Genomic DNA, 20,668 nt, shown 5'->3' with positions numbered 1-20,668 from the left:
GCCTGCCTCTCCTTGTCTGAGAATGCAGGTCGCCATGCCTGCTTCACAGGGGCAGGGCAAGGATCAGATGAGGTGACATCAGTGAAGGTATCCAGCACCCAGCCTACAAGACACCTCAGTCCCTTCTGCTGCTGCAGATGCTGGGTGCCTCACCTACCAGTGTGTTTACAGTCATGCACTCTCATAGTTATGGCAGGAGACATCTGCCAAATAAGATCATCTCCTGAAGACAAGAAGGCCAGCACTCTCGTGTCATAGCGCACAGAGCCCAGGTGCCAATTCCACGTTAATGATTCATTAATAAATCGAAAGACTATTGTTACATTTCTGAAATCCACGAGGTCACTGAGAAATGAAGTGCAGGCTTTCTAGGGTGACTTGGAAGTTACTCTCTGAGATCCCAGAAGACCAGGAACTTTCTGTCACAAAAGGCTTAAGGTCTCTAGTCCTCTCACTTTCTCCTGTGTTACCTTTGAATAGAACCCTCACCTGCTGCATACCCAATTTCCTAATCTAAAAAGGGCCATCGCACTTGAGGGGTAGTAAATTGCCCTGAGTGGCAGCTGTCCTCCGCCTCTCTTTCCTAGCCTTGAGAAAGCAAGCAGCTCCTCGTGCCCTTTCTGTCTTTCACACAGTTAAAATCGTTTCCTCTCAGCTACTCCATCATAGTGTCAGATTTCCCTTTAAGCCTTGGGGCATTTTTAGTATATCGGAGGAGATTCAAATCAGGCTACCTTGAGAGGCAATTGTTATGGTTTGGATATGAGGTGTCCCCTAACGGCTCTTGTGTTACTGCAGGAATGTTTGTGGGTGAAATGATTAGATTAGGAGAGCTGTAACCTCATCAGTCCATCCAAATTCGAATGGACTCATGACTGGTAACTGTAGGCAAGTGAGGTGTGGCTAGAGGGGGTGGATCACTAGAGACCTACACTGGAAAATGTCATCATCCCAGCAGCCCCTTCCCCTTTCTCTGATTGCTTCTTTGTAACCATGAGCATATCAGTGCTCCTATGCCACACCCTTCCGCCATGATGTTCTGCCTCACCTTTGACCAGAAAAATGGAGTCCACCAACCAAAGACTGAACCTCTGAAGCCACGAGCCAAAACTTTTCCTCCTCTAAGATGTTGTCAGGTATTTTGGTCACAGCTATGGAGAACTGACTAACACAGGAAAATAGCAGAAGCCTCACATGAGCTTTCCGTCACATAAGTAACTGCTTACTGAATCTTTCAGAATCTCTAAACGTAAACTTTACTCAAGCTTAACTTTCTGCAATAAACATCAACCCTACTAGCACTGTGTCTGTCAAACCAACAGATCTTTGACATTATTTTATAGGTTGGATCATTTTTTAACTCATCTCCTCCTTTTTCTCCCCCCATGTGAAAATATGAACTTAGACAACATCTAAGACCCTGAATAATAAGGGATTTACACCACAGTAGTGTCTGAGGTCCATCTATACCCAGGGACAAATCTACCTTGTCATGCACGTAGCTTTTGACAAGAAAAGTTAAATAATTACAATTGTTCTGTACTTGAGATGTAGACTATTTCAACCTGTCTCTCCTTTTATATGACTGAGATTTTGAAAGAAAATGCTATCTTTTCTCCATTGTATGTTTTTGTCACCTTTGTCTAGTATGAGAAAACTGTATTTATATGGGTTTGTCTCTGTGTCCTCTATTCTGTACCATTGGTCTGCCTGTCTATTTTGGTGCCAATACCATGCCATTTGTTACTATTGCTCTGTAGTATTTTTGAAGGTCTGATATTATGATACCATCTGCTTCTCTCTTCGTGCTAAGGGTTGCTTTAGCTACTCTGGGTCTCTTGTTCTTCCAAATGAATTTCATAGTTGCTTTGTCTATTTCTATAAGGTACGTCATTGGGATTTTAATTGGAATTGCATTGAATCTGTATAGCACTTTTGGTAGTATGGTCATTTTGACAATATTAATTCTGCCTATTCAAGAACATGGGAGATCTCCATCTTCTAAGGTTTTCTTTAATTTCTTTCTTTAGTGTTCTGTAGTTCTCATTGTAGAGGTCTTTCACCTCTTCTGTTAGATTGATTCCCAAGTATTTTTTTTTTTTTTTGAGGCTATTGTGAATGGGGTAGTTTTCCTAATTTCTCTTTCAGAGGATTCATCACTTATGAATAAAACTGCATTGATTTATGAGTGATGATTTTATATCCTGCTACTTTACTGAATTCATTTATGAGTTCTAGAAGTTTTCTGGTGGAGTTTTTCAGCTCCTCTAAATATAGAATCATGTTATTGGCAAATAGTGATAGTTTGAGTTCTTCTTTTCCTCTTCATATCCCTTTAATTTCTTTGGTCTAATTTCTCTAGCCAGAGTTTCAAGGAAGATCCTGAATAAAAGTGGTGAAAGAGGGCATCCCTGCCTTGTTCCAGTTTTTAGGGGGAATGCTTTCAGGTTTTCTCCATTTAGAATGATGTTGGCCGTGGGTTTAGCATAGGTAACCTTTACAACGTTGAGGAATGTTCCCACTATCCCTATTTTTTCTAGTGTTTTGAGCATGAAGGAGTGCTGTATTTTATCACATGCTTTTTCTGCATCTATTGAAATAATTAGGTGATTCTTAACTTTAAGCCTGTTGATGTGGTGAATTGCATTTATTGATTTCTGGATGTTGAACCAACCTTGCATCCCTGGGATGAAACCCACTTGATCATGGTGCACTATCTTTTTAATATGCTTTGTATGTGATTTGCTAAAATTTTGTTAAGAATTCTTGCATCGGTTACAAGATCAATGCTCATAAATCCAATGCATTTTTATACATAAGTGATGAATCTTCAGAAAGAGAAATTAGGAAAACTACCCCATTCACAATAGCATCAAAAAAAAATAAAATACTTGGGAATCAATCTCACAAAAGAGGTGAAAGACCTCTACAATGAGAACTACAGAACACTAAAGAAAGAAATTAAAGAAAACCTTAGAAGATGGAAAGATCTCCCATGTTCTTGGATAGGAAGAATTAATATTGTCAAAATGGCCATACTACCTAAAGTGCTATACAGATTCAATGCAATTCCAATTAAAATCCCAATGATGTACCTTACAGAAATAGAGCAAGCAATTATGAAATTCATCTGGAAGTATAAGAAACCCACAATAGCTAAAGTAATCCTCAGTAGAAAGAGCGAAGCAGGGGATATCGCAATACCAGATCTTCAACTCTATTACAAAGCAATAGTAACAAAAATGGCATGGTATTGGTACCAAAATAGACAGGTAGATCAATGGTACAGAATAGAGGACATGGACACAAACCCAAATAAATACAATTTTCTCATACTAGACAAAGGTGCCAAAAATATACAATGGAGAAAAGATAGCCTCTTCAACAAATGGTGCTGGGAAAACTGGAAATCCATATGCAACACAATGAAACTAAACCCCTATCTCTCACCCTGCACAAAACTCAACTCAGAATGGATCAAGGATCTCGGAATCAGACCAGAGACCCTGCATCTTATAGAAGAAAAAGTAGGTCCAAATCTTCAACTTGTTGGCTTAGGATCAAACTTCCTTAACAGGACACCCATAGCACAAGAAATAAAAGCAAGAATCAACAACTGGGATAGATTCAAACTAAAAAGCTTTCTCTCAGATAAAGGAAACTATCAGTAATGTGAAGAGAGAGCCTACAGAGTGGGAGAATATCTTTACCACTCATACTTCAGATAGAGCGCTAATTTCCAGAATCTATAAAGAACTCAAAAAACTCTACATCAAGAATACAAATAATCCAGTCAACAAATGGGCTAAGGAAATGAACAGACACTTCACAGAAGACGTACAAGCAATCAATAGATATATGAAAAAATGTTCAACATCTCTAATAATAAGAGAAATGCAAATCAAAACTACCCTAAGCTTTCATCTCACCCCAATTAGAATGGCGATTATCAAGAACACAAGCAACAATAGGTGTTGGCGAGGATGTGGGGGAAAAGGTACACTCATACATTGCTGGTGGGGTTGCAAATTAGTGCAGCCACTCTGGAAAGCAGTATGGAGATGCCTCAGAAAGCTTGGAACGGAACCACCATTTGACTCAGCTATCCCACTCCTTGGCCTATACCCAAAGGACTTAAAATCAGCATACTACAGAGATACAGCCACATCAATGTTCATAGCTGCTCAATTCACCATAGCCAGATTGTGGAACCAACCTAGATGCCCTTCAGTTGATGAATGGATAAAGAAACTGTGGCATATATATACAATGGAATATTACTCTGCCATGAAGAATGATAAAATTATGGCATTTGCAGGCAAATGGATGAAATTGGAGGATATCATGCGAAGTGAGATAAGCCAATCTCACAAAACTAAAGGACGAATGATCTCGCTGATAAGCGGATGAGGACATATAATGAGGGGTATGAGGGGTTAGCGTTAGGGTTAGGGTTAGGTTTCGGGTTAGGGATAAGGAGGGTGGTAAGAATGGAGGAAGGAAGGACTGTATAGAGGGAAAGGAGGGGTGGGGGAAGGGAAAAATAACAGAATGAATCAAACAACATTGCCCTATGTAAATTTATGATTTTTAATTTTAAAAAATGGAAAAAAAATCAAAAGAAAAGAATTCTTGCATCTATGTTCATTATGGATGAAGTTTTCTTTCCTCACTATGTCTTTGTCTGGTTTTGGTATCAGGGTGATATTAGCTTCATAAATGAGTTTGGAAGGGTTCCCTCCTCTTCTATTTCATGGAATATTTTGAGGCATATTGGAATGAGTTCTTTGAAGGTCTTATAGAACTCAGCTGAGAATCCATCTGGTCCTGAATTTTTCTTTGTTGGTAGGCTTTTGATGACTTCTTCTATTTCATTGCTTGAAAATGATCTATTTAAATTGTGTATGTCCTCCTGATTCAGTTTGGGTGGATCATATGTCTCTAGAAACCTGTTGATGTCTTTGAGATTTTCTATTTTATTGGAGTATAGATTTTCAATATAGCTTCTAATTATGTTTTGTATTTAAATAGTGTCTGTTGTGATATTTCCTTTTTCACCAAGAATTTTAGTAATTTGAGTTTTCTCTCTCCTCTCTGTGTTAGTGTAACTAAGGGTTTATCAATTTTGTTTATTTTTCCAAAGAACCGACTTTTTATTTTGTCAATTTTTTTAATTGTTTCTTTTGTTTCAATTTCATTGATTTCGGTTCTGATTTTATTTATTCCCTGTCTTCTATTACTTTTGGTGTTGATCTGTTCTTCTTTTTCTAGGGCTTCAAGCTGTAATGTTAGGTTGTTTATTTGTTGGCTTTTTCTTCTTTTATTGAATGTGCTCCATGCAATAAATTTTTCTTTTAGTACTGCTTTCATAGCATCCCAGAGATTTTGATATGTTGTATCTTTGTTCTCATTTACCTCTAAGAATTTTTTTATCTTCTCCCTGAAGTCTTCTGTTATCCATGTATCATTCAACAGTGTATTATTCAGTCTCCCGGTGTTGAAGTAGTTTCTGGTTTTTATTCTATCTTGATTTCTAATTTCATTCCATTGTGATCTGATAGAATACAAGGTAGTACCTCAGTCTTTTTGTGTTTGCTAAGAGTAGCTTTGTGGCATAACAAATGGTCTATTTTAGAGAAGGATCCATGTGCTGCCAAGAAGAAAGTATATTCGTTTGTTGATGGATGGAATATTCCATATATGTCAGTTAAGTCTAAGTTATTGGTCATGTTATTGAATTCCATGGTTTCGTTGTTCAATTTTTGTTTGGAAGATCTGTCTAATGGTGAGAGAGGTGTGTTAAAGTCACCTAGTATTATTGTGTTTTGGTCTATTTGGTTCCCGGGATCGTGAAGGATTTGTTTGATGTACATGGATGAGCCATTGTTTGGGGCATAAATATTTATGATTGTTATATCTTGCCGATTTATGCTTCCCTTAAGCAGTATGACATGTCCTTCTTTTTCCCTTCTAACTTTGGCCTGAAGTCCTCTTTATCTGATATAAGGCTGGAAACTCCCACTTTTTTACTGAGTCTATGTGTGTGGTATGTTTTTTTCTCATCCTTTCACCTTTAGTCTGTGGATGTCTTTTTCTATGAGCATATGAAGGCAGCATATTGTTAGGTCTTTCTTTTAATCCAACCTGCCAGTTTATGTCTCTTGATTGATGAGTTTAGGCCATTAACATTCAGAGTAATTATTAAGATATGACTTGTATTCCCGATCATTTTGGCTTATTTTTGGTTTTTAACTTGACTTGGTTTCTCCTTTAATTGGCTATTCCTTTAGGGTAGTTCCTCCCTTTGCTGACTTACATCATTGTTTTTCACTTCTTCTTCATGGAATATTTTTCTGAGAATGTTCTGTAATGCAGGCTTTCTACTTATAAATCCTTTTAGCTTTTGTTTATCATGGAAGGATTTTGTTTCGTTGTCAAATCTGAAAGTAAGTTTTGCTGAGTATAAGATTCTTGGTTGGCATCCATTTTCTTTCAGAACTTGAAAATGTTGTTCCAGGTCTTTCTAGCTTTTAGGGTCTGGGTTGAGAAATCTACTGATATCCATATTGGTTTCCCCCTATATATAACTTGATGTTTTTCTCTTGCAGCCTTTAAAATTCTATATTTTGTGTGTTAGGTATTTTCATTATAATGTGTCTTGGTGTGGGTCTGTTGTAATTTTTTACATTTGGGGTCCTGTAAGCCTCTTGTATTTGATTTTCCATTTCATTCTTCAGATTTGGGAAATTTTCTGATATTATTTCATTGAATAGATTATTAATTCCTTTGGTTAGTACCTCTATGCCTTCCTCAATCCCAATAATTCTTAAATTTGGTCTTTTCATGATATCCCATAATTCTTCAATATTCCATTCGTGATTTCTTTCCATCTTCTCTGTTTGGTCAACTTTGTTTTCAAGATTAAATATTTTGTCTTTATTGTCTGAGGTTCTGTCTTCCAAATGATCTAGCCTGTTGGTTATGCTTTCTATTGAGTTTTTAATTTGGTTTATTGTTTCCTTCCTTTCAAGGATTTCTGTTTGGTTTTTATTCAGAATCTCTATCTCTTTATTGAAATGATCTTTTGCTTCCTGCATTTGCTCTTTTAACTGTTGATTGGTACAGTCATTCATTGCCTGCATTTGCTCTCTTATCTCATCATTTGCTTCTCAGATCATTTTGATTATGTACATTCTGAACTCCCTTTCTGACATTTCTTCTGCCATGCTGTCATTGGATTCTATTGATATAGCATCAAGGTTTGTTTGGGACACTTTCTCCCGTTGTTTTCTCATGTTATTCATGTATCTTCCCCTCTAGCAGAGTGAATCCAAGGTTTTGCAGTTTCCCCCCTATAGATTTATAATGTCCCTGCAGGTTTTCCAACACCTCACCCTGAAGTAAGAGATCAATATTAGCAGCACACCATACAAACAATATGCATCTTTAGCCCAAATAGTCCCTATTAAGATATTAATTGTATTGTCTTAATAAACAGAGATGATGAGTTCAATTATTATCTACAGCATAACCAATAGTTTTGAAATAGGGACCACAATTTCTAGTGGTGGACAAAGAGAATGGGGAGTGGTGTTAATGAAATAGGAAGTGATTCTATGGGGCTGTGGCTGTAGCTCAGTGGTATAGCACTTGATTAATACATGTGAGGAGCTGAGTTTGACCCTCAGCACCACATAAACATAAATAAAGTGTCCACCTACAACTAAATTTTTTTTTAAAAGAAGTGAGTCTATAGAGGTACTATGTCATAGGAATAGTGAAAGCAGAATTAAAAGAAATAGGTGGTTAGCATGAGAAAAGGGAGAAAGAGTCTCCAAGGAAACAGTTAGATAAGAGGAAAATAGAGTGACAAAAATATTAATAAAAGAAAAAAGTAGGAATACTAGTAGGTATACTAGGAATAATCATAATACAACTACTAATAAAAAAAATTATACAACAAAATTATACTGTACTGTTCAAACCTCCTAGTCTTCAGTAACCTGATATCTGAGAGGAACTTGATAATGCGGTATCCCAAGAAGTGTACTGTTTCACTATGGCTGGTGGCCTCCAGGTCAGGAATAATCAATCCATGCTAGCAGACAGAGGTGACCCCACATGTTGATAGATGGTCAGCTGCAGCATGGGGCTGGGGGGGAAGGGGCACATGCTAGACTGCACAGGGGTGAACTGGGGTATGGGCCTGTGGCATGGGAGATGTGCGTGGGCAGTGGGCCTGGTGGCTTGACCCACATACAGGATTTTAAGGCACACATGATGGCCAATGTTAGGTATGAACTTGCCTAGGTCATGATACCCAAGTATTTGGTAATACGATTATCTGAATGTTTTAATGAGAGCATTTGGAATGAGATAAATATGTAAAGCAGGAGGGTAAAGCAAATTGCTCAGCATGACATGGGTGGGCCTCGTCCAATCATTTGAAGGCCCCAAGAGAATCAAAGACTGACCCCCAACTCTGAACAAGAAGGAATGTTGCAGTGGACTGACCTCAGAGATGAGTCACAACGGTTGCTCTTCCCTGGGTCTTCAGTCTGCTGCCTGCCCCCTGCCAACTGGCCTCCACTATCCTGTTAGCCAACTCCCGAAATTAAATCTCTTTATATATGTGTGTATACATATTTGTTCATCCTGTTGATTCTGTTTCTCTGGAGGGCTCTGATTAATAATCCCAAACAACCTGAACTTCAAACCACTGTGGGGTTCCTCTTCAAGAAAACTTTGTAATACTGCATTGTTAGGTAATCAGCTAGTAATTATTAATAATTTAATAGTAGCGAAAAGCACAGACTTTAGAGTTAGAGATAACCTGGGGTCAAGGCCTGGCTCCCCCACTGATGGCTATTCACCTCAGGGTAGAAATGGGTGCTAGCACCCAGGGAGGGCACCTCAGCCCTATGGGAAGCCTCCATGGCACATGTGGGTTTAGCCTGATGACCTCCCACCCCAGGGGAAGTGAATGGCATGAGCCTCACCATGTTCAGTTCTGGGTTGGTTAAGGGAGAAATCATGAGAATTGACAGAGGAAGTTCAGGTTTGGAATTCGGCACCCCCTCTGACACTACATACAGGTTCAAACCAAGATGCCATCTGTTATGAACAGGATAGTGGCTGACTTTCAAAGAACGAAAATTCTCCTTACCTTAAAAATGCACTGACTAAATTTATTTCCCATTAATACGGTAGGGTCACCAGAATGAAAGAGGAGATAAACCCAGTAATAAGAGATCCTGGCAAATTGCAAGCTACTGTATATGAACTGGGTTTTCTATCCAAGAACATCAGTTTTACAAAATGAATATACTGGGGTAATTGTTTTTCCTTTGCAGAAGAACAAATCGCTTTGACAAGGTCTAGGTTATGGATGATATTGATTGACATGCGATCTTGACAGGCATAGTTGTAGCACCTCTGACCTGGTTCCCTCAATCCCTCAATACCTGTAGCTCCACTCAGTCTTAAACCAGTATAAATGTCTGCAGGTAAGAAAATCAAGTCTTCTTTGACCTTCAGGTTCCTCAAGGCGTCTTCCTAGGACGAACTTCAGCAGCCATGTACCTGATTTGAGTCCTCTGTTCTTAAGAACTCTGATGTCTCTGGAACTGCCTAAGACCTGCATCTACAGGTGGCAGAAGAAATGAAAATCCCCAACATACTTTTCCTCTGAAATGGGCTAAGATGCTTGTGTTCACTCAAGTCAAGATGATTGGTCTCAGGTTTGCCACCTGCCCCACATGTGATACTGGACAAGTCACGAAGTCTTCACCAACCTCGCTGGGTTCCCTTATTTGTAAAATGGGTACCACATGTCTCTCACCTCATGTTGCCCTGAATTGAGATAAAAACAAAAGGAGATCTGCATGGACAGCCAGAGACAACCAGGATGTTCCCTGCACCTTCAACTTCTTTCAGTCCTGGTTTCTGGTCTGCATAATACAAACTTCCCCAACATGCTGTGCACCAAAGTAGTTAATGGGAAACACAGTAATTAGCATTCCAGATAAAATGACACTGCTGCAGTGTTAATTACTAGAGTGCAGATGTACCGTTCGATTTAGATATCATACATAACGTTGTCAAGCCTTTATTTTTAAATTAAAGTGCAACAAACCATACCTTGGCTACACATCTTTTTTTGATGAGTACAAATTAATGTTATTTTGGACTCTTGGAAAAGGGTGGGGGTACGGGGGCATTACATCTAATTTTAAGAACATATAGACAAAAATGGTAGAAGTTATGGACTTCCATAGTTTCCTGTCCCCACTCGGATCTCTGCATTACGGAGTGTGAGCTCCATGGGAGCAGAGACCACACTCGCCCAGCTCCTAGCACAGAGTCAAGTACATGGACCATCTTCTGAGTTTGCAGACTGAGTGAATGGATGGAGTTGGAGCCTCATGTGCAGAAGGGGTCTAGAAGAGAGGTAGAAGAAGAGAAGGCACAATGGTTTTTTCTTGATTCTCCCAGTTTGGTTTTTGTTTCAAGCCTTTCAAATGATCTTGGGCGCTCCCCGTCGCTAGTTCTATCAAGTTCAAAACGAGAGGCAAGCGAATCATAGTAACACAAAAGTCAAAGTTCTCCCTTCTGACATTTAACAAGCAATGCTATATTCCATCTGGATCTAGGAAGTGGAAAAGAAGTCAGGAAGGAAGATCAAGAGGATCCTTCCACATCAGCTGGGCACCCATGCAGTAAGCCGAAAAAGAGGGAAGGGAGAAGGTGAAAATGTGTAACCAGTGCATACATTATTTACTTGGTATTTATAACAAGCTTACCAGGGGAATTTTCTGATGTATCTATTGTAGTAAATACCTATAGTATAAAAATTTACCATCTTAACCACTTTTAAATTCCATGTATTAAGCACATTCACATTGCTGTTTGAACTTCACCACTAGTCATCTCCTGAACTCATTTCATCTTACAAAACTGAAATTTTAGAACCATTACACTAACTTTCCACTCCTCCTTCCCCAGCCCCAGCCCCAGCCCCTGGCCGTTGCTATTCTATTGTCCATGATTTTGAATATTTTAGCTACCCCATATACATGGAACCCTTTTATGTTTAAAGTAATTACTCCAAAGAAGGGACTGTGTCCTTTTGCTATTTGTTTTTAAGATGCCTTACAGCTTTTTCTGTCCCTCATTTTCATGAGGAAATTTTTGTTATATCTATTTTGTGGTTAAGGAAACAGAAGCTTCAAGAGATTAAGTCAAATACCCAAGGTTACACAGCTAAAGAGAGGCAGACTGGGAATCTTTTGACTCCAGAGTCCTTGATTTTCTACCTGCTGTGTGTTGCGTGTTTTCTAAGTACTGAGAAAATGCAGACAAGCATATGATATGGCCTTGCCTTGCTTCAGTGGGCAACAATTTTCTTAGGGACTTTAGACAGACACAGATGAATGGATTTCCAGAAATGCAGGAAGCCCATGACACTTGCCCAGTGGTACAAAGCATATGTGCTGTAAGAACTCAGGACAACTCTTGATGAAGCATAACATACCTACAGGTGCATGGGTGTTTCCAGATTGAATCCTATGGTCCTGAACTTAATGTCATCATAAGAGAATTACATACTTCTAGCTCTATGGGATCTACTCCCCATAACGATGGATTTGGCAATACATAGTAAATGTTGTGATAATGAATACACCATTTGACCTGCAGTTTGCCTCAAGAAACATGCCTCAGTTAGTAAAAAGTTTTATCCTTTAAGGATATTAATCATAGTATTTTTTACAACAGTGAAAAAGTAAAAGGAGTGTAAAGATTCAAGAATGAGCTACATACTTTTATGATGAAATGTTATGCAACCATTTCAAAGTGATATTACAGAAAAGGTTAATGACCTGGACGTGTGTATCTATGTGAAAAATAATGTATTATCTATTTATATGCAGATACATAAAATATGTGTCTTATATTGTCATGAAAGTAAAAAGTATATATAACAAAATATTAGCAGTGGTTTTGGTTAATTTGTGGTTGATTCTTTTTCCTTGAGCTGTGTTATATCTTCTGAACCATATGTTATGCCATGGAAAAAAATAAATTTCATTTAAATATGAAGTAATGTCAACTGCAAATATCTTGGAACCATTGTGCTGCCAAAAAGTTAAGGCAAATTTTCATTGTCTCATCACAACTAAATATACATGCATTTGAGGCTAGAGAACAAGAATGGAACCTTCAAAGAGGATCATTGAGTTGCAAGAAACGGGTAACTTAAGAAAAGAAAAGAAATTTATTGATAAGATGTGCAGCATCTGAGAAGAGCACAGCTCTTGAAGGAACTGTGACAAAGAGACGCAATAGTTTCTGGAGTCAGCCTCTCCCTCTCTCTTTCTCTCTCTCTCCCCACCCCCCCGACACATCTGCTTCATTCTTCTCTCTTGTTCTGATTTTTCCTCTGCCTAGCAGCTCTACTGTCTTGGGACCTTGCAGTTCAAGGACTCAACAGAGACTCTCCAGAGTTTCTGTCAGAGTATTTACTGACTGTTCCAGATTCACAGGAGAGAGATGATTGCCTTAGTGTGTATCTGTTAGCTTTTGCTGCATGACAAACCATTCCAAAACTTAACAATTTAATTATTTAGCTCCAAGTCTATACATCAGTGGGTATTGCTTCTGGTCTGTTATAAGCCATACTGATCTTGACAGGGCCAATCAGCTGATGGGTCAGCTATGGGTTGGCTGGTCTAGGTTGGTCTCTCCTGGGATGGCTCTTCTTCCTGTGGTCTCATCCCCTAGCCTGCTAGCCCAGGTTTACTTGCATGATATTCTTAAATTTCCAAGAAGGTGACTAGAAGTATAGAAGTCCTCTAAAAGTCACTCAGAGCTAGCATATTGCAGCTGCTATTGGCCAAAGTCAGCAACAGGGCCAGCCCAGACTCAAGGGTACTAAAAAAGACAGTCTCCCCTAAGCTCCACATCTTGCTCCCAGAGCTACATCAACCCAGGAGAGTAAGGAAGTAGAGTCCCAGGTGGGAACCATGTTCTAGAGTCAGTTGTTGGGAAATGCTAAGGTCACAGTTCAGAAAATGAAGTTAAACACCACGTTCAAAGATAGAAGAAAGAAAAAGAACACAGACCAGCAAGCATAGCAGTTCAAAGGGACCAAAGCAAGATGGAATCGGGAATGTGAAATTAATCTGGGACTGGGTGAAATGGGAAACCTGGGGGACTCTCTAGTTTGGCTGCCAGCTGGAGGAAGGATCAGAGTTATCCTGTGCAATATCTGGTGGCAGGGGCAGGACAGGGATCTAACAAAAACACAGGACGGGACCCCTGAGACCAGACACCACAGTGCTTTGGTTTCCCACCAGCCTTTGCTCCTAGTCGTCTCTCAACTTCCTTGTCTCTCCTTTGTTCCTAGCATCTCTCTCTGCTAACTGCTTTCTCCGATTTCTCACACCTGAGATTTTGAAACTTTACAGAATCTCTGCCTTCCAAATGCTTATGGTAAGAGGGACAAGTTATCTCTATAAGTTGCAATATACAAAATACTGATCACAGTTGGTGAGGTCACCTTTGAGTTTCTATCTCAAATTCCTAAATGATAATGTGGTTTATGCTTCACAGGAATACCTTAGAAGCCAGGTAGGGCAGGAATGCCCTCTGGGGAGGCTGCCATTTCCTACTCCCCATGGGGATTTAGCGTAATGCCTTCTAACCAGAAGGAAAAGCCATCATGCTGGGTTTGGGTTGCCATGGAGCACACCATGCTTGTTTGGGGCACAATGGAGGAAGAGTCTCGCTTGACCTGTCGCCTTTGCCTTGCAGGTCAGTGGGACCATGTACAACACTGGAAGACATGTGTCCCTCCGCCTGGACAAGGAGCACTTGGTCAACATATCAGGAGGTCCCATGACGTACAGCCATCGGCTGGAGGAGATCCGGCTACACTTTGGGAGTGAGGATAGCCAAGGGTCGGAGCACCTCCTCAATGGACAGGCGTTCTCTGGGGAGGTAGGTAGGTCTGTCAGAGTACTAAGGCCAAGTGCCAGCTCATGAGATTTGGTGCTGTTCACATCCAAGATGGAATAACAGATGGGAAGATTTCTCTCTAATCTGTGAAACAAGAAGGTCTGTGTCTCCTTTCTCCATCTGTCTTTTGCATGTTGGTGTGGAAGTCTATAACCAGCTCCCAATATTTCCCAGGGAAGGCAACAATGAAACAGAGCATTTTCTTGTGAGATGTTGGTGCAGGTCTCTTGGGACTCATGACCTATTATATCTCCAGGATATTATTTGACCCCCAAACCCTCACCCTCCGCGTACCCATCTGGACCATCAGATTCTTGCGTATCTAGGATGATAGTGCAGATTTTGTTATTCTCCTTTCTACTAGAATAAGTCTTATTTGCTCAAAACTATAACATACTATGAAATAAATGTCAGGCAACTAAATGGTTTGCCTGAGAATCTAATGGTTTGCAGAATGGAAATGTCACCATGTGCCACCATTAATGGTAAGTGTACCACCGTCTACCCAGACAAAACTCAGGCCACAGCAGTAAGCCCAACCATGGTTTCAATCATAGGATGGGAACTATAGTTTAAACAGACTTCATCTGTGACGTGACATTTGACAAGCAGGGTGTAGCTCATTTTGACCCGTTTTCCCTGCGTTATCCTTGAGGGTGGTTATCAACTAGGGATTGGGTGTTCTCTTATGCCTAAATGCCCTGTATTAAGGTCAGAAAGGCTTTGAAATTGCAGCAGCATGAATATCGTTAAGACTCTTTGTTTTTTTTTAAATCCAGTTCATGTTTAAACCTGCCTGGCATTATTTTTAATGTTGTAGGGTCGGACCCTGAGAAACAGACCCACAACTTGAAGGAGTCCATCGGCCAGATTTTGATGTGTGTTTAAAATGTATCAACTAAGAGTCTGCCTGGGGACTCAGTTAGTTACCACGGATACAGGGATTTTTAAAAGAAAGAGGGAAAAAAAAAGAGCTCCCACCACAGAGGAGTTCAAAGCATGCTATATTCAAATCATTAAAGTATAATGTCATGCTGTAATGGAACTGTACAAAGACCTTGGCATACTCAAAGGGAAAAAGTGACAAATTTCACTTGAAGGGGTCAGAAGAAGCTTCACAGAGGAGTTGCCCTTTGAACTGGGCTCTGAAGAGATGCAATGAAGAGCAATTTTAAGAGCATCAGCTTTGGAGTCAAAGGGCCTGAGTGTGGAGCTCCTGCTTTGATATACACTAACTATGTTATCTTGAGATATTACTTGGGCCTTCTAAAGCACAATTTTGACATCTCTTTAGGTTATTTTAAAATTTAAGTGGGATTTCAAATGTAAGAAGCACTGGAAGTATTTGGTTAATAAGACAAAAACAGAAAATAAAGCAGGAAATAAGGGATAGCATAAGAAAAGGCCCAGAGACATGTCAGGGCACTGTGTGTTAGAGAAGCTGCATGTAGATTTCACCTAGCATTTTATCTGGGATCTATTAGTAATGGCTGCATGGACAGTGGGGTCGAGCAGGAGTATGAGTTTCCTCCTGCATCTGTTGGGGAAAAAACTAGAATTGATTAGGGATGTCTACAAAGGCAATGCACTGGAAAGTTCCTGTGGGCAGGGCATATGATAAAACCAGGGCAAAAACTCCCACGTTGAGAGTAACTGGGGACTGCGAGTGTGAATTAGAAAACATTCAAAGTTAGATAAACTCTTCCTTTTAAGGATATAGATAATTTGTATTTATTTTAACTGTTGGTTTACTTCCTCGCTCGCCCGTTTGCTCTTATTCCTTTGTTTTTCTCCCTCACCGGACTGTCGTATCCCAGTGCCTGGACACCATCACAACATTGTCTTGGAGTGGAAGCATTTCTACTGTTTAAATGAAGGAGTGAATACAGGGATGGGTTCTAGGCTAAAATCTTGACATCAGAGTTCTTTATATGGCTTTCTTCTTTGATATATAATAAGGGTGTCTTGTGGCTTCTGCATGCACAGGTTACAATTTCAGAGTAAATAAGTGCTCCCAGAATCCTTTAGGGAAGCACAGAAATTTGACCTCTTAGGGTATTTATTTTTCCCAGACCTCCCCCAGACCACAGCAATCAGGTGACCATAAGAATTTGCATTTTTAAAAGTTCCCAGAAGAGTCTGAGACTCTGATCATGAAGTGCTACCTCAAGAGGACATGAAGTACTCTCAATGAAGAAAGGCTTCAGGGAAGGATGCCTTTAAACAGAGTTGTAAATAAACAAATACTGAGAGCTAGGTCGCATTGTCAAAACATCTGTGTCTGAGTCCTTCCCCAACCAAGCTGAGTGGGATTCTCAGGGAGCTGGGGACCAGGTATGAGCATTTGTAAAACTTTCCCCGAGAGATTTTGGTTAGCAACTACTATGCCCATTTCAGGACAAGCTCTGCCAGAATTATACAGGTTTCTAAACAATGAGGACTTAATCAATAAAACCTTACTGCACAAAAAATGCGGCGGGGGGGGGGGGAGTGGACAGGGAGAACACCTGGGTAATTTCTTCCTGGAAATAGCAAGTTGAAGAGCTCTCTGGACTGATGGGACTTGGGGAACAGCTTCCCAGTGGACATACCCATTGTTCCAAGACAGGTTTGTTGAGCATCAGCCTCAGCATAAGTAGAGTTAGACCTTGCCAAGTAGACCACATCAGTTGTATCACATTTCTTTCCAAGCCTCTCAATGAATGGTATGTAGACAAACTGGGTGTGTGTTTTAGTGTAAGAAACCAGAATTTTGGAGGCCATGTGGCAGATCATTGGAGAAGCAATTGGCCAACAGAGCCTCTTAAAGGGCTTTAGTGAACAAGAGATTAGCGTTTTCTTTGCAGCATGAGGGGAAAGACCTAGAGCCAATGGGTGGAAGTTCTAGAAAAATGGAGTTTAGTTAAATATATGTTCTAACAGTGAAGGCCAGCCATCAGTGAAATGAGTTTGCTTCTGAAAACAGTGAATAGCCCTTGTGGGAATTACTAGGCATTGAGCAGAATCTAGTGTCTTCATACAAGCAGGTGAATTTCTGTTCATGAAGTTCTACACCATCTCTGGTCTTCCCATAGATATTTCCTCCAGTAGAGGGTTAGCCTCAGGAAAAGCAAATACATGTCACCCCGTTGCTTAACTTTTTACTTTTATTTTGTGCTCCCTTTAAAGCCACCCTAGGTCTCTCTATTTCTGGCTATTCTCTGAGAGGACTCAAGTAGACACTCCTCACAACAAAGTATGTGTTTATTTTGTTGACAGTGAATAATCACATTGCCATCTACCCCATCTATCATTGCTGATCGTGATAAGTCAATTAATGGCAGCCATTTTCCTTAGCATGGTGCAACAGTCGTTATCTGAAGAGCTAGAGATTAATTGCAGTCTTGTCTAGTGAGGTTATTATAATTGATGGTAATCATTTGCTTTGTTTTATAAAGCTGCATGGATGTACGACACAGTCAGCAATTGCATTTTTATAAAAATTATTCATGTCCTACATGGAGGACTCCTGGGTGCCTTGCTGGGGGTTGGTGATAAATGAGCACATTCAGGGATTCAAATGTCTCAATTTTTTTAAAGGCAAAATTAACTGTTTTTAATAAGTAAAACCCTTAGCTTGCTAATCATGTCTAAGTGCTTAGATTAATATCCAGTATAAAGTAGGGTATTTATGAAAAGAAACAAATACATTTAGCCAGGCAAAAGATAATACTGGAAAAGAAGCATGTCTGTGGATTAAGTTGCAATAGTGAGGCTAGACAAGAAAAAAAAAAAATCTTTCTTATCTGGGAGAAATTGGACAAATTCATTTTCAAAACCTTTAAGTTCTTCTTTTCCAAGGGATAAAGGGAACCCTGAGATTTGCACCAGTCCCTCCACAGGCTGCCTGTGACCTGCTCCTTTTGTTGATTTTATCCACTCTTTGCATGACTATTGTGCTTCTGCTGTGTGATGGGCTCTGAGTGAGGCATGAGCCAAAGTCCAGCTTCCACCCAGAGAAGCCTGCATGTATTGGGAGAGAGGTATGCTAAAAGGCAACACGCTGTGAATGTATTTCAGGTTTATTCTGGAAGAGGATTATGAAATAGCTTTCTTTGAATCATAAGAAGAGAAAATGGGCCAGGCACAATGGCACACTCCTATAATCCTAGCAACTCAGGAGGCTGAGGCAGGAGGATCTCAAGTTCAAGGCCAGCCTCAGCAACACAGCAAGGCCCTAAGCAACTAAGTGAGACCCTGTCTCAAAAAAATAAAATAAAATAAAAAGAGCTTGGAATGTGACTCAGTGATAAAGCACCCCTGAGTTCAATCTCTAGTACTGAGAGAGAGAAAGAGAGAGAGAGAGGAAGTGGGGGTGGGCAGAGGGGCTGAGGCAGGGAGGAAATGGATGCACAGTTGTGCAGAACAGCTCACTTGCTGCTCCTTCTGAAGGTGAAGGCAGTTGACCTTTCTAGGTCGCAGCCTCTGGAGTCTCTGATCCTGCTCAAAATACATTTAAGGAAGGGAGGTTAAAGGTCATGTGTAAAATATGGGGTTTTTCCCTCCTTTTTTGGTGGCTTGAATCAGAAAAGAGATAACATCTAACTCAGAATCAATAACTAAGACTGAACAACAGAAAATTCAGGCCTTATTCTCTTCAAGGAAACAATCATTTGCATCCTTCTCCCTAAAGCAACACAAATCTGTAGGATAAGCAACTAATACCAAGTTGGACTCAAGTGTGCTGGGGTGTGAACAGTGGGGGGCAGGGGAGCACCAACTTAAAACCAGGGCCCAGGAGGCATTGCACCACTCAGTGGAGGAACGCTCAGGTCATCTAGTGAGCACTTGGCTGTGTGACTGGGATCTCCCGGTAGAGAGAGTCAGTGGCACAATTGAAGGCTGAGAGAGAATGAGAATCCAGATGTTCAAGAATAGCAGGTACATGGTGATGTATGGAAGTGTTACCCAGGGGCCTTAAGAAAGCTCTCCCTCCACTCTAAAAGCCAGCTCCAACTGCCATCCCTCATCCACCTCAGTCTTCCTGTTAGAGATTCCCAAGCTCCTTTCCCTCCCTCCACCCCACCCCCCAGCCAGTCAGGTGCTTCCCCCTCTGGAAGGTTTCCAAGAACCCTGTCTATCTATCTATGACAGGGGTTTGCAGACCATGCCTTATGGGCTAAGTCCAGCCCAGGACCTAAGAATGGTTTACATTTAGAAACTTGTTTAAGAATAAAAAGAGAAAAAGAGGAGGAAGAGGGGGAATGAAAAGAAAGAGGAGGTGAGGAGAAGGAGAAGGTGGAAAAGAGGAGGAGCAGGCGGAGGAGGAGAAGCAGCAGCAGCAAGCAGCAATGGAGACCATACGTGGCCTGCAAAAAACAACACATTTACTACCTGGTCTTTTACCTAACAATGTTGCTGACCACAATCTATGGCATTACTCATCGCAGCAGATCTGGTAACTATGTATTCTCATTTCTACTGGAAGCCTCCTTCCCTGCTGATGGGAATTTTATCTTGATCATCACTGTATCCCCAACTCCTCCTACATTGTCTGGTGCATGAATGTGGCCACTACATGTTGACTGCAGGAAGGGATGAATGATCTTGGTGAACCTCTTCAGGGTGAGAACTATTCGCCTTTGTATGCTGTGCACCTAGCACAGTGCTTTACATACAGTAAAAGTTCAAGTGATGCTTGTGGAAAGAGTCGCTGGATTGCCAAATCAACAACCCAACCATTAGCATCCCAAGAACAAAAACCTTATAAACTTTTTTTCCCTGAAATTCAGAGGTGTGTTGCATTCATTGACTACACAGGATATAAATATACAACCCCATTTAAATGAAAGACAGATTGGTTTGATAAAAGCTCCCCAAAGCATCACATTCCACTAGAAACTGGAAAGGAGAGAGGGCTTTAGTTCATAATTACCACTGAGACTTCTTCTGGGATTTCTCTAGGAAAGAATTAAGCCTTGTAAAGTTCAAAATATATTTATAAAGCACAAACCTGGTCCTACCCTAAAGATGATGGAAGACAAAAAATGATTACATAATTAAGTGTCACCAGAAGGGATTTCAGATACATTGGAGGAAAAAGGCACAGACTTGAGTCAATCAATTACTGTGCAGCACAATCCAGAACTTGCTCAGCCAGGTCCATAGGTAGTCGCCGCTAACATCTGGTCACTTTACATGCTTTGTGATTTACCTTCCTTCACTTATCCCATTAACAGATATTGATTATCTACTTTGTGCTACAGTGAATAAAACAGATCAAAATCCCTACCCTTCAAGTCCTTACAGTCAAGTGGGAGTAGACAGATAATAGTAATAAACATAATAAATGAATACGTTTATATGTTCAAACTATGATAAAAGCCCTGCGCACAGAAATAGAGCCAAGTAAGGGTAACAGAGACTGACTAGTAGAGAACTTACGGTCACAAGTTTAAATCAGGAGACCAGGGTAGATCTCATCAAGAGGATGGCATCTGTGAGCTGGCCAGGAGGATGTCCAGGGGCAGGACATGGCCAGCAGAGGCAGTCGCCAGCACAATGGCTCTGGAAAGGGAGAGAACCGTGAGTGCCTGAGGAAGAGCAGAAGCCGCGCAGGCATGCGCGTGAGTGGTTAGGCCTAAGGTTGAAGGTAGGAGCAGGGCCAGGGGCT

The 20,668-nt window shown here is 40.5% G+C and overlaps 2 protein-coding genes across 6 annotated transcripts in view; one reads left to right on the top strand and one right to left on the bottom strand.

Moving 5' to 3' along the window:
* The window catches only part of CA10 (carbonic anhydrase 10), a 491,731-nt gene that overhangs the window by 374,999 nt on the left and 96,064 nt on the right, over positions 1–20,668 (top strand). For all 4 annotated transcript variants that reach the window (XM_079134031.1, XM_079134032.1, XM_079134030.1 and 1 more), the window contains one exon: positions 13,813–13,998. In XM_079134031.1, coding sequence (XP_078990157.1) covers positions 13,813–13,998 — 186 coding nt within the window. The remainder of the gene's footprint in view (positions 1–13,812; positions 13,999–20,668) is intronic.
* LOC306657740 (uncharacterized protein) overlaps positions 10,355–20,668 on the bottom strand; it is a 69,583-nt gene continuing 59,269 nt past the window's right edge. Inside the window, exons 3-5 of one of the 2 annotated variants that reach the window (XR_013762864.1) lie at positions 20,440–20,562; positions 10,803–10,839; positions 10,355–10,439 (exon numbers count right to left, since the gene is read on the bottom strand). Coding sequence is in view for 1 of the 2 variants with exons in the window: in XM_079134037.1 (XP_078990163.1) it covers positions 20,478–20,562 (85 nt within the window). In the remaining variant the exon portion in view is untranslated. Of the gene's footprint in view, positions 10,440–10,802; positions 10,840–20,384; positions 20,563–20,668 lie in introns of those variants that run through there. The other variant, XM_079134037.1, reaches the window with a different exon arrangement.

The sequence above is a fragment of the Sciurus vulgaris genome (genome assembly GCF_902686455.1).
Source record: "Sciurus vulgaris genome assembly, chromosome: 3".
NCBI classification, from domain to species: Eukaryota; Metazoa; Chordata; class Mammalia; order Rodentia; family Sciuridae; genus Sciurus; species Sciurus vulgaris.
The sequence above is the reverse complement of the archived record's forward strand: the minus strand, read 5'-3'. Positions and strand labels throughout refer to the sequence as shown.